The 14,584-nt window shown below is 34.2% G+C and overlaps 1 protein-coding gene across 2 annotated transcripts in view; it reads right to left on the bottom strand.

Moving 5' to 3' along the window:
- Positions 1-251: 251 nt before the first annotated feature.
- LOC106116880 (A-agglutinin anchorage subunit) overlaps positions 252-14,584 on the bottom strand; it is a 65,546-nt gene continuing 51,213 nt past the window's right edge. Inside the window, exons 1-4 of one of the 2 annotated variants that reach the window (XM_013310938.1) lie at positions 6,401-6,496; positions 5,952-6,030; positions 1,798-1,953; positions 252-1,618 (exon numbers count right to left, since the gene is read on the bottom strand). In XM_013310938.1, the coding sequence (XP_013166392.1) occupies positions 663-1,618; positions 1,798-1,953; positions 5,952-6,030 (1,191 nt within the window). In that variant the 5' untranslated portion in view covers positions 6,401-6,496 and the 3' untranslated portion in view covers positions 252-662. Of the gene's footprint in view, positions 1,619-1,797; positions 1,954-5,951; positions 6,031-6,400; positions 6,497-14,584 lie in introns of those variants that run through there. The other variant, XM_013310939.1, reaches the window with a different exon arrangement.

Below are 14,584 nucleotides of genomic sequence, written 5' to 3'. Positions count from 1 at the left end.
ACAGTATATAATATGCATTTGTAACATTATGTAAAACATAATAAAGTAAATACAATCTTTTAATTATGGTTATTGTTTTAATGTTTATTATTTTATTTTGGTAATTTTGGTAAAAAAATTGTCTTACAATCGTCTTAGAATAACGAATAAGTAACGTTGTATACGTTAATGTAATAAGAAATTAAAAAAAAAAACAATTAAAAAAATTGGTTATAAACTTTTATTAAAAATATTTACATACATTCTCTACTCTAATATCACAAGATTTATAAAACGAACACCTTAATGCAAAGAGAGATCATTTTTAACAGTTGATAACATTTTGTGCAGAGTGATTAAAATTTAAAAACATTTAAAAGTTATTAAATTGCAAAAATATAGTAAAAAGTGCCTTTATTCGAAATTTTAACCGATAGTACTACTGCCGAAATACTTTAAGAAAAACATATTTCATGAAAAGACAGATTTTTATTATAAAAAAGTGTCGATTCAAGTAACTGTCAACTGCTACCATTAGCGTCAAAATGGTGAAATTCAAATAGGCACAAAACACCACGGCTCATAGCCTGTGCTGTACTATATATAGCGATCAGTGTTCTCTTTGAAAAACAGGGGCACGATATGTTTTATTCAAGTATTACGACAGTGAAACACAGTAATTATTACAAATTTTCAATAACAAATAATACTGCTACAAGAGTTTGAGTGCTTAAGGATAAACGCATAGCAAAATTCCCACCTCCCTTAGCTGGTTCCACTGTTGTGGTTTCATGCTCTATAGTACTTGAATCAGTTGACTCCGATTTTATGGATTCAGTAGTTTTAGTACTTGTAACAGATGGACTAACATTTTGTTGTAATGCTTCAGCTGTCGGTAATTGTTCACTGGATTTCATATTAATATTCGTTAAGTTTTCCTTGATGTCAGTTTTTGTTGCCATTATAGTAGTAGGTGTTGTGCTTTCGGTTTCTTTGTGTGACGTAATTTCAGTAATAAAATTTGTAGTACTGATATCTCGGACATTATTCTCATTGTTGTCATTTTGACTTGTTGAACTTGTAGAGCCAAGATTTGTATCATCAATTTCTTTGTCGACATTTTCAGTTGTTACTTTAATGGCAGGATTTTCAGAACTTTCTTGCTGGTTTTCAGAAGTTGTTGGATTTTCAGTACTAGAATTTTCTATACTATTTTCTGTACTAAGGTTTTCTTTAGGTTCAACACTGGTAGAGTTGCTGTTATCAACACCGAGGTCTTGTTTAGATTGTTCAGGCCGGGTTATCGCTGTTACGACTATCATTTGATCATCTTTATTTATCTCATTTAATTCCTCGTTTGTCTGATTTAATTCTGTTATGTTTGTTATTATAACTGTGCGATCACGTTTTGACGAATTAAAATTTGGAGATATTTCTCTCTTTTTCATGCGAACATTTTGTGATTTAGCGACGAGTTTTGATAAAACAGCGAATGCATCCTTCTCACGTTCAGTGTTATTACCATTACATAAATCGTCGCGACAAGGACACGTCATTTTCCATGTCTTTGTTGAGTTACAAAATAAAGGATAGCACTCATCTTGATATAGTTTAACGCACAATCTTGATTCGATGTATGCTGAAACAATAAAATGTTGATTAGTTAATAAACGCAAAATTAGTCAATTCAAATTTAAGATTATATTAACACTTAAAGATGCAAAGAGTTAAATAGCAATAGCATATGATTCAACAAGAAAAATTGTTATCTTTAAAAGCCTTATAGTGAATAGAACTAATAATAGCAAGTGTACATACGTGGTGACGTAGCAACAACAGCGCAGTACGCAAGGCCCGGCTCACACGTGGTGACGTGGCTGGTGGGAAGGTCGCAAGGCGGTGCTCGGCGGCTACGGTGCACCTGCTCCGCCAGGGGCCCGCACCAGTAGCATTGACGTTCACCCCATACGATACCTGGAAATAAAAGGTAGATAGTTCAACACAATTAGCCGTCACCACTAAACGGAAAACACAGAGAAATGTAACAAAAACAAACACTCGTTTATTGGGAATAAGATGTATTATTTACTTTTATTTATACTATACTAGCTGTTGCCTATGAATCCGTCCGTGTGGAATTATAAATAAACTTAATAAGTAGCCTATGCGTTCTTTCTGACTTAGTTCTATATGAATGCCAATTTTCATGAGGATCCGTTCTGGAGATACCTTCAAAAGGACATACATCCAAACATTCGCACTTATAATTATTATATTAGTAAGAAGTAAGATGAATTGATGAGATTGAATGATTGAAATGGATGTAATAGGCATAATAAGTTTAGCTGTAGAATTGTATACACGAAATCGATGTACTCAGATTTCAACGCTTAATTAATGAAAAACGCTCATCGATTTGCAGTGAAGCATTTTTTAATATCCCTCAGTGTTCTATTACTACCACTCTACATTGTTTTAACGAAGTAACAAAGCAAGAATTTTACCTTTGTGTAACGTACTCTGGTTCGATATATGGTATGCAATCTTAATTAAAAACGTGAATCACGTAAAATAAAAAAGTTGTTTTTACCATCCACTCGCACTTAGAATCCTCCCTTATTGGAATTAAAAATCTCAGTTGATAGAACTTTCTCAATTTGAACATAATATTAGTTTAATATAGAAGAAGCGACGTTGCTACTATATGAACTTCAAAATGTAATCAAGTCTTGTAAGAGTCTAGATTCTCGACAATATTTATTAAATTTTTCTAAGGTCATCAAACTCCAGGCCACTAAATGCGGTTGGTAATATGTTCGCTGTAGTAAAAGAATATTAATTTTAAAAGAATTCAATATGAAAAAATAAACGTAATATTAAGTCTGTTAAGTTTTTTTTTCTTTATACACAAAATAAAATTTTGGTTAAAATTTTCCTCGGGGCGGTATATTTATTACATGATGATGACTAAACAATTAAAATGTATTAAATCAGATAAAGATAATTAAAACGAGTAATAAAAATGATACTGAATTCCATTTGGATATTATCTTTTTAATCGTTCAATCCATTACATACCGTATCTAATCTACCATTTGTGCGCGACAATTATGTTATTGGAGTTTCAACCGTTTTCTAGGACAAACTTTCTAGTTCAAATGTATATCTATATAACAAGATCGCGCATTGCTCCATGGCTCACCCGAAACCGCCCCGCCCAGCCTTGCTCTTGCCGCGGCGTTCACTCGTTGCCGCCTCGATGCTGCTAATTAAGCGGGATAATCATATACATTTTGCGATACGCCATTTGCTGCATGGCCAGCAGTCCATTCGCTACGCGATCGGTTTTATGGAGAGTGAACACGCGAATCGCGCGCCGTCCACCTGCGCAAGCTATAATGTTTGTTTGTCTTTATCCCAGCTCCATTGGCGACGTCAAGGCTACGACGAGTGGTTGCCGCGTTTACCTCGAGGTGGGGTGGTCTCGGAAGGACGAGGAATTGACTAGTCGGCGTTACTTTTTTCTGTGGGTTTTAAGTGTCGCGGCCCGTGTATTAGATATTTCGTTTCTGTATTGTCAAAGAAAATGTGTGGGATAACAAAATGTGTCAACATATCCAATTGAAACACGCAGTTAGGCTGTATGTGACGACCTAGATATAGTTATAAAATGTTGTCTACCTATTAATAATTCAGGCAGTAATAAGCGACGCTATGGCTAGTGTACGATCTTTTATTCAGGAACGCCGAAACGGGCTGGCTCGCTTCCAGTGTTGATTATTCCTACAAACTGTTACCATAAGTTTGGCCTGAATTTTCGCTTTAATTAAATTATATTTTGATGTTCTACATTGTTAAGAATGTTATTCATCACACAAGCTATCGAACTTATTGTAAGCAACATCAAGGCAGACGTGACAGAACACTTTAAAAGGTTTGACGGAACTTTGACCAAAAAAATGAATAAGTTGAATAGGGAACGAATCAAGGAAAGAATTTGTAACTCTGATATTTTCGAAAGAGGAATGTTCTCCTATCTGTTTCTGTTTTAAGCTCGACGATACATCTGCAACTTTTGCAAAGCAAAAAAAACTGTGTTTAAAAATATGTAATATGTAACAATTACAGTTTATTTTTTAATTTACTGAAGTAATTTTCATCATCGGCTTTAGTAAGATCAGTCATTATTTTATCCCATTTTAATATTGTATTCATTGTAACCCTACATTTAGTCCACTTCAGATATTAAAGTGTTGCAAATTGGGCACACGAATGCAACACTTTATTTTGTATAAAGGTTCAGAATAGTCGGCGGCAGGCGAAGCAGCGCGAAAATCATCGCGTCAATACGTGCCTGAAGTAAATTATTACAGCATTTATTTTAATGTTGAATATCTTTTTAAATTGAGGAGTAGGTGCTTCAAATGTAATCTACGAGTAATACTTTTTTAAGTAAAAAAAATTGCGGAACTTTTTACATGGATGTGTGAAGAATCTCTTCAAATCTAATTAACAATCTAAGAAGAAAAAATAACAGTTAAAATGTATACGGGGTTGAACATTAATTTTATAAGTTACTTCTTTCTACAAATAAAATCATTGAGTCGTAAATAAGTTTATAATTCTTACGTACTTATCTAAAATAGCTTAAACTCAATTGTTTTTGACGCTCTGAGAGATTCCATTGAAACTTGATAATGGAAATTGATAAGGGTCACATTTTGTGAACCTTACAGTTATATTTATACTCGCATTATTATCCAGAGTGTGACGTTTCATTAATTATTTCAATAAATATTACAGGAGAATAGAGCGTTGTTGGCTCAGGGGTCAAGCACTTGACTCACAATCTGCAGGTCCTGGGTTCGAACTCCGCCATGTACCAATGTGTTTTTCGATTTCCGATTTACATATGTACATTTATCCGACATTCTTACACATATCTGAGAAGAAATTCAAAGATATGTGTGAAGTCAACCAACCCGCACTTGGCCAGCGTGGTTGGCTCCGAGCCCCTAGGTGGGAACGTATAGTGAGCTGATGATGATGATTACAGGAGACAATTCAGATTGAATTAAAACAATAACACTAATGGAATCATCCCAATCTATTCGAGACGGGAATGTATTCGTTAATAAATAAATACCAAATATTCTCAGTCAAGCAGTCGTAAAGCTTTAATTATTCCTACACTAGTTAAATGTTGTCTTGAATTCAATACATACAAATTGTCAATCGATCGTATTCTATTTATCGTGTACATTTATATTATGTTATAGCGTTCAGCTGTCGTATTATATCAGTGAAAACGACACCTGCGAGTAAGGTCGAAAGTGTTTGTGAATATTTTATACACGCCAAGTCCTTTGTAAATGACAATACCTCTATTACGAAAAGATAAAGCATAAGATTGAGAAGTATTGTGAAATATTGATTGATTAATATCTTTTGTTATATTCTTTTATCGGTCTTTTTTAACTCGGCTAATAAGTTTTCTAAAAACCTCATTACACATCTAAGGATAGTGTTTACACTGCTACAGTTATATGGTGTAGCGGATCTAATCTCTTTGCTAAAACATCTTAGCTAAGCATCAATTCAGGTAGTTGATAAACTCCAGTATTGAGTGCTTCTATTATATGTTATGTATGTATGTATGATACAAAACATATAACAAAGAATATTTAATAGATTGCAGAGAACAATAGTTTTTGTATGAATGAGTTAACAGGAGAAAGCGATGACACAATGACTCTAATATAACAAGATAAAAAAGTTTTTTTACTATTATCGTTAATAGAGAACAAACTCTATAGCTAATTACTTTACATTTTTCGTATGTTATAAAAATGAAGCTCATTGAATTATTTAATAGTTCCAAAGTGAAAGCGTCTTTGAGGAACGATAGGTTCTCGTTACATCTCGCTCGTTTGCAGCCATTTGAAAACGTTATTTAAAGCAAACGCACTCACCACTTAAGATAATGAAAGTCGTGCTCCAGAGAAACGCTCCCCGCGATGAAATGAAAAAGTTCCCCCGCCTCGCCGCCATCTGAGTTACAATAAAATATTGTTTAAGGAAATAAAAGTGCGGGAATGATCGCTTTTTATATTTGTGCTGGAGTTTTTATTTTTGTTGCATCTTTGTTTTTTTTTATAAGAAAATATTATACTTATTACATTTGAAGTAAACAGAGTGACATGAGCTTATCTGCTTTTTATAGACAAAAATTGCTAGTGGAGACGAAATTTCTATAAAACAGTGGATTTCAACATCTCAGCTCAAAATTGACTCAATAGATTATATACCATTTAATTTTTAATTAAGAAATTGTTGAACTTAAATAATCTTTCACAACAGCTATAGGTGATCTATGTAAATCAATGCTATTAGAATTTAAAAAAAAAAATAATTTTATTACCTCGTAAAAATCCAAAACAAGGCAGAATGTAATAAATTGAGTTGTACTCTTGTCTTGAAGTAGCGTCCGTCGCTCGTCCGAACTTGATGGCTACGCGGCCGCTGTCCCGCCACGACTACGGCCGCGTAGCGTCGTAGCGGTGACGTAGTACTCATTGTGACGTAGAAGCTATTAATAGCCAGCGTTTAAACTAATAGCCCTCGGGTTTCATTGTACGACAGAAAAAAGTTCTATTAGTTTTTCCTGTGATGTCGTTTCTTTTTTTTGTTTATATTATTAATATATCTTTTTTTGCATTTTGATTAAATATAACATAAATTATAAATGATGCAGCAACATATCACATATGTAATTTATGAATAGGTGGTATATGAGCGATAAGTTTTTGTTTGTTCTACATACAAGTTGCGCTGATCGTATTTTATTTACGAACGTAAACCATTTCTCCAACTTGTTGTTTTTCCCGCAACATATTAACTTGGGAAAATGCTCGCTACCACAAAATATGTTCGTACGGGGGACAACAAATTGATTTATACGAACACTCGCATATATCTATCATACTTTTATATTTATCGTCGCAAAAGGTACGTTAGAAACTCTTTGCTTATGAAACTGTTTGCAAATGTATTTTTATTTCCATTATTTTCACGAAGAAAATGAATTTAGATTACTTTTTAATATAAAGAGGAACAAAGGAAGTAACTGTGATGATTCTAATGTAACTTCACTGCTATAAAGACCTTTTTTAATAAAATCACAATTTATATAAAGAAACACATGGAAACATTGTACATGATAAAACGTCCCACAACATCAAAGATACCGCCTTCTTTTGTCTTCGTTGTCTTAAAATACTTGAGCTATATAAACTATACGAATGTAGGTCGATTGAGGTCTAGTAGTTGCAGAATCTTATATTTTTACTGCAACCGTACATAGATAAAAATGGATTAAATTAAATCGAATTTGACACGAAACTTAGCAATACATAACTTCATACATGTACTAATCAAATACTACCAACAGCATGCTGACGCTTCGAACTTGTCCGTGTGCAGCGGTCCTTATAAAGATTATGATTGTTAGTAAGGCGAAGTAAGTGTACGTTTATTAAATGAATCGCATGATTATGTGATTTAAAGATCATTCGAGTGCGTGTCAATCTGCAGCGGCCGTGAACTTGCGCGCAGTTCGTCTTGCTCATTAATTGCAATTTGTTAGGATCCTTATTGCGTGTTCCTGCTTCGACCTTGTTGACAATTTACGATTACAACCAAAGCTTTTTGTTCGCAGCACATTTACGGAACGTAAGCCCCGAGATTACTGAGCTATTATTATATTAAGCACTTTACATTCTCATTGGTTTATATACGCAGCGGAGAATACGTAGAAAGTTCAAGTTAATTGTTTATAGAACTTCATATTTTCTGTTTTAAAACTGAATTCTAGTTTCTAAATAACTTCTTAGTTTTAAAAATGAAAAAGTGTTCATTCTCTGTATTACCTTAGAGATTTTTCATTATATATTTTTGTATTTTTGTACGTGTTTACGTTGTGCCTTTGTTATATAAAATAGTGAACACAAACTTGCGCCAGAAACAGCCAGAGCCCATACAGTCCATGCTACGCCAGCTCCACTGGTCTACTGTACTGGTATTGGTACCGGTACTGGCATAATGTGAACCATCTGAATAACTTAAATAAAATACGACTGGCAGTACTCATAACTTATTTACAGACGTGTTCTTTTAAGTTTCAAACGTTTTATATCTACCTAAGTTATAAAATAAGATCGCACAGGGACAATAAATTGATTCTAGCAGAATTGAAATATATCCACTTTTATAGTTCTTGGAGTAAAATACGCGACATTTAATAATAAACTAGCTATTCGTATCTGGGTTAGCTTGGGTGAATTTAAATATGTCCAAATAAAGATTATAACAATAATTTAAATACATGTTTCAATTTAAGTAACACTTTAAACCGAAAAGAGATGCACGAAAAAAGAATACTTGCCTTTTTCTATCTATCCTCTCCCAATATATATTATACTAAGCTATATTGTGTTGGAGGCTAAGAGCCATTTTGAGAGATCGCGAGAGATTGCCAACGCCGCCTGTCCTGTGCTGTCTCTTGCTAGTTGATCGCTATTAGCTCGCGTATTCTAGCTCCACGGCGTCTCGCTACATGTAGGTGGCCATGACAACCTCTTTCGTTAAATAACTTTTACGTAGATCATTTTATTTTTACATATTTTTTTTTATTTCACTTAACATATGTCTTTGTGTGGTTCCATAAATATTACAGGTTAGTGGTAGCATAAATATCAAGAGAGTGGCAATATTTAAGGGCCAGTGTGCAGAGGTCGAGGTGAACTGTAGAGGTATTGTCGCGGGATGTATGTAGGTCGCGGAGCCGCTCTGCATTGCGACGCTTTGTCCCTGCCGACATTATTATTGTTTTTTTTATATAATGGATTTATTTTAAAAGGCATACACATCCTCTCCTAGAGGCTCGTGTCTATCCTAAGTTTGATTAACTACGCTAGTCAAATGCAAATTGGTTGGATATTTTTAAATTCAATTTATTGTAATAGTGGTACTTATTTTATTTGCGGTCGGCACATGTTTTCCTCTTCCAATGCCTGTTTTTTTTTTAATTACGTATGTATTGTTATGTAAATATAGAAACTCTGTGCATATTTTATTCATGTAATGATGCAATAAAGGTTCGAAGTTTTCCGTAGTCGGAGTATTACTTTCAAAAAACAAAAAAAGTAGGTCGATTGATATCTAGTGGTTGCGGATAATCCATTATTCTATTAATTTTTTGGAAGATTCATTGAAGCGGCAACGAAAAACGAATTTTTTTTTTAAAAATGCTTTAGGCATTCAGTACAATATTTATGGCTTTCTACGTGTAAAGATATCTTCTTTGTAAGTGTGACTATTGCTTGAATTTAAATTGATTGAGTTAAAATTACAAAGTTCCGTTTGAATGCTTACAAAATATTTTGTACAACATTATGAGTAACTTTCCTAGTTGATATCAGTTAAAAATACACGTTTTTTGTATACGTGTGTTTTAATGCATATAACATTTTCACATGAATGACAATTGTCAGCGACCGTGAACTTGCGCGCGTGTGTCTCGTCTCCCTATTGATTGCAATTTGCAGTGGCCCACTTCGCTCCCGCCGCCGCCGCCTCACATAACCTTGTCGTCAAGCCTGAAATATCACAATCACTTGCGGTCACAGATTCCCTTTGTTTTGTATTAAATAGCACATATTACAACCATGTAACATCTGTTATATTTGTTTCTAGACGACGTAATCGATGTTGCGTTTTTATAAACCTTATGTCGTAATATAGACAGCTGAATCCTTTGTTAGCTAGCTACTGCGGGGCTAGACCAAGTGCATTCGCTTCGAAGCGATTCCATAACGAACTTCAAAAATGTATAGTAGTGACAATAACTTTCGATAAGTTACGTAAATTTCTCGCGTCAGTTCTATACATTTTTGAAGTCCATTATGGAATCGTTTCGAAGGTAATACACTTTGTCTAGTCCCACTAATAGCTACAATAATAGCTATTTGGAATAGTTTGCTTAATACGTTTTGTTTTCAAGTTGGTTTCCAATTGGATTAAAATAGCTTTTATTTTATTAAACATTAATTTTACCATAAGATAACATAATTTTATTAAATGTAAGGATAAATACAAACAAATAGAATAGAACAATTAATTGAAAATCTCGACACAATACCATCGGTAAATAAAGTTAAAATACAGCTTTCCTCCCACCTTGAATAAATCTTAACGTTCAGCCATGTTTTATTAGGCGGCAACCCGTACCGTCGGCGTGCATTTCAAATTCATTCGTACAGTTAAAAGCAAAAAATAGACCTTGTGGGTAATAGAATTTGAATATTAACGAGGGTCGTTATTGTACAACAAAATACTGAATTAAATAAACTTAAATGAGATATAAATAAATAAAGTGAAATGGTGTCTCCACCACTGTTTCAACCAGTTTAAAGTAAAGTAGAAGTAACATCGTCAGAACACAGCTTTACGTTGAGCAGCTAAAATATTTAAATAATACTTTTCTCCATAAATATAAAACCTTAGTCATATAGTATCATGAATATATACGTTTTGGTTTTACCCTGGAACATAGTATGTTATGCGTGTGATTAAAAGAAAATCCTTGAACAATTCTGCAGACGGAAATAAATATAGGGAGAAAATATAAAAGCGGTGTATGCTAATATTGTTCACATTAACTACAATAGTTCACGGTCCGTGCTTCGACTTTAGACCTGATTTAGGATTTTATTAAAACGAGTTTTCATTGCAATGTCGTACTGATCAAGCTAAAAATAATTAACTTTCCTTCGATATGTCAACATATATGATGATAAAACTCACAATTTGATAGAGCTCGATGCTGTCATGTTTCCACGTATCTGGAAATTAATATTAGTTATATTATACGATTTTGAAACATAATAAAGTCGTCGCACATTGAAAATTTGCGACAGTAACCTTGTCTCGAATTTATCCTGTTAAGAGAGCGTAGTTCGTTGACTTGCTTCAATTTTGTTACCAACTGAGTTGCGCGCTTAGAGATAATTGTTATTAAGATTATAGGAACGGCTGAACAAGTATATAAAGCCAACCAAATATATAACAAACATCAGTTTGCTCGATGATTCGGACTCATTAGTTAATTGGTCGCTAAGGTTGACCTTTAATGTGAATTTCTTAAACTAAATACACTAAGGAAGATATTTAATTTAATGAATCGTTAATGATTATCACCACCTCATGGCTTAAACCTCGTAATAGAGAAAGATCAATTGCTTTAACCGTGGAATTTTACTGCCTTGAGACCAGCATTACTAAATTGTTAAATTGTTGTCTATTTCAAGGAGAATGAAACAGAAGATAATATGTATAAATACAAGTTTACTGCAGTCAAAACCGATTGTTGGAGTTTAATAGAGAAGTGGCGTGGCACGTGATAAGGTTGCGAGTGCTAAGAGTAACTGACAGGAGCAATAGCATGCATCCTGAGGTGACAAGGCCTCGGCTTGTCAGCTGTGTAGGACATCCCGCACTCAGTGTCGGACACCGGAGGTGCACTGAGCGTGTAACTATCCTACACACGTGTCTTCTTGTAGGTGCTAACCTCAGAAATTATCTAAGAGATTTTTTTAATTTTACAGCCCTATTGATGACTCTTTCTCTTTCTGGCATATTAAATTTGGTGTTTAGCCTCGCTTGTTCATCTTCTGAACTTTATTATGTTCTTGACATATTCGACGGAAACTCGGCAGTTATGCATGCTTTTCAACTTACCAGCAACATAATTCTTCAACCCGAAAATTTTCGGTATTCGCTGTACTATTTGAGCAAATATTTTACAACTCAGGTAATGTTTTAAAGTATTTTCCAATTTAGTCGTTCAAGAGTAATTGTGTTACTAAATTGTTGTTTAAGATAGAGCTAAGCGAAAATAAAATGGGACGAAGAGTACGTGCGCTCCATGCTAAGGTGTTAAAGTGAATAAATTTGAAACGCTTACGAATTTCTAAACTGGATGAAGAAATCTAAGAGAGTGCAGCTTTTGAATACAGTAGCTGTATATTTCACTGTTGGAATAAACCCGGTAAAATACACTATTGCCTTTAAAGAAAATTTTAAACCTAAAAATACAGCTAGACTCTGTTTTACATGTGTTCTAAGCCTTTGACCACCGGTGATTGATATTATACGTCAGCGTGTTTATAAAAAAGTATGATTTACCTTTGAATATGTGTTGCCAAATAATAAGTTGAAATAGTCAGCGTGCGATAAAAGGGGTTTTTTTTTCCTTTTTTTATAAGAGAAGGGAGCAAACGAGCAGCGGTAACACCAAGGTGTTCAACTACGTCCATGGACATCAGCAATACCAGTGGAACCGCAGATGCGTTGCCGGCCTTTGAGATGGTTTTACGCCCGCTTCTTGAAGGACCCTAAGTCGTAGCTGTTTGTTGTTGTTTAAGCTAAAATATAAATGAAACATTAATAGTAGCAGTTAGATATTTTAACAAAAAATACGAATCGGATACGTAGGTTAATAATTAATAACAAATTACAGTTAAAAATAAATATGAACAAATTTATTTTACGATATTTCAGATCATGAAAATCTTTACGCAACCTCGAGGCGTGTAAGACGGTAATCAAATAAAGCGTAGCAGCGAATCGTCGCCGCGCGAACCCGTCACTTGATTAAACATCTTCCGTCCTGATTACATCTATATTACGATTCAATTTAGCGTTATTTGCTTTTAACTGTATTATCGTGATTGTATATGATTTGCTTTTTTTATACACGCGGAGGGATTAACACGCCTAACAATGTTAAGACTTTTGTGTGTCTGAAAGATGAAAAAATTGTGTAACAAGAATTAAATGTTCTTTTATTTTGCAGACTTCTACTGCCGCAATCAGACTAGATAATTATAGTACAAAATCTAACCTAAGACAGACTGGTTACGAGAGTAAGTCCTTAACGATTTTTCACCATCAAAAACAATTGTCTTACAGACGTTTCTGACACTCCCATTTTAGTACATACTTAAGAAGTTTTTACGACAACATGACACATTAAGGACACGAAGCTAGACAACAGCTGGTGTCCCAGAATCCGACAATTTACTGCGACACATAACTCCCGACAGATGCAGCCAATGACAACTGCTCTTCCTAATTTATGTTCGACAGCGCCCACCCTCATTGTATAAACAACGATGCACAATGCTGCCCCAATATTAATATTGATCGGATTTTGTTTTGTGCTGAATTCAGATATAAGTCGATAAAGTAATTAAAACATATCACTCACCCGAGAGAAGACCACAGTCCTTCGCCGTCTAAAACTAGTTGGCGCAGACAGCGTTCTGACTATACGTGACTGAAGCCGTTTCTAATTTATTTGTCATGATTTTTTTCTTACGGTTTTAAAGGTTAAGTAATTATGGTAGGTTAAGATTATTCAACTCCATGATACGATTTAATTAAGTCGATTTTACTTAGTTGTGGACAGGCAGGGTTATTACTGTAGCGGTAATTATCATTAAGCGATTTAATAAGTTAATTGTGATGATGGCGATAAAAAACATGAAAATCTCAAAGAGAATATTCTCCTACTCATGACCTGTTATGGCTATTAAAAGGAAATAATATAATTATATTTTCGCAGAATTTATGGAATAACGTTGCGAGAAAATTAATTACAAAGTGAGTATCGTCTGCAGAGGACGTCAGAGGATGCCAGCGGTCGCCAGTACAGAATACAGTAATTACGAGGCGGCGACGCGACGACCATTCAATCTGGCTGCCCTGCCAACAATGTGTCAGCTTGTATACCTATACTGCAAATCGTTCGTAAGATTTATTACATGAACTACGCTACTAACAAAGTTTATGGTCAGAGTAATTTATTCGATGCGCGAATCTTAAATTTGTTATTTCTTTTAGTTAATAGCGCGAATCTTTGGATTCCGTCAGTGTGCTCTGTATTTGGTTAGAACTGCGAATCTTAGATTTGTAAGCTATGGTTAGTGGGTTTTAGGTTAATAGCGCGAATATTGATTAAAAATCTATGGTCAGAGTGCTCTGGAATTGGTCACAACCGCGTGCCTTAGATTTTTAGTCTATGGTAAGAGTGGTCTTGTCTAGAAAGATCTTAGGTTTTATGCCTTAGGACAATGGGTTTATTCAAGGGTAAAAGTAGGTTTTACAACTCCACCTGTTTAATATTTATGATAATACCTCATCGTAAATATTTAAAGGTTGGGTTGAGTCGCTGACTTATTTCATATGTATTTATTTTAATTTATAAAATTTGAATCAACGAAAATAATGGCTCTGCTCGTTTAATTTATTTTTATACAAAGAAAAACGAAGGATTTTGTTTAATTTTGAACAAACCGCAAAGGCGTAAGAATGATGGGAAGATTTATTCAACGGTTAGACAGACCTGCATTTTATCTTCACTAGGGTTGCCAGCGAAGTGTTGTGGGCTGTAAACTAATGATGCTATTTGTATAGATTTGCTTCTCCGAGGTTTGATGAAAATAATTTACAAGTCAATGGTTAAGAATCTTGTAAATTTATGAAG

The sequence above is a fragment of the Papilio xuthus genome, unplaced genomic scaffold, assembly GCF_000836235.2.
Source record: "Papilio xuthus unplaced genomic scaffold, Pxut_1.1 DF827714.1, whole genome shotgun sequence".
Classification (NCBI taxonomy): Eukaryota; Metazoa; Arthropoda; class Insecta; order Lepidoptera; family Papilionidae; genus Papilio; species Papilio xuthus.
This window is presented reverse-complemented; position numbering and strand designations above follow the sequence as displayed.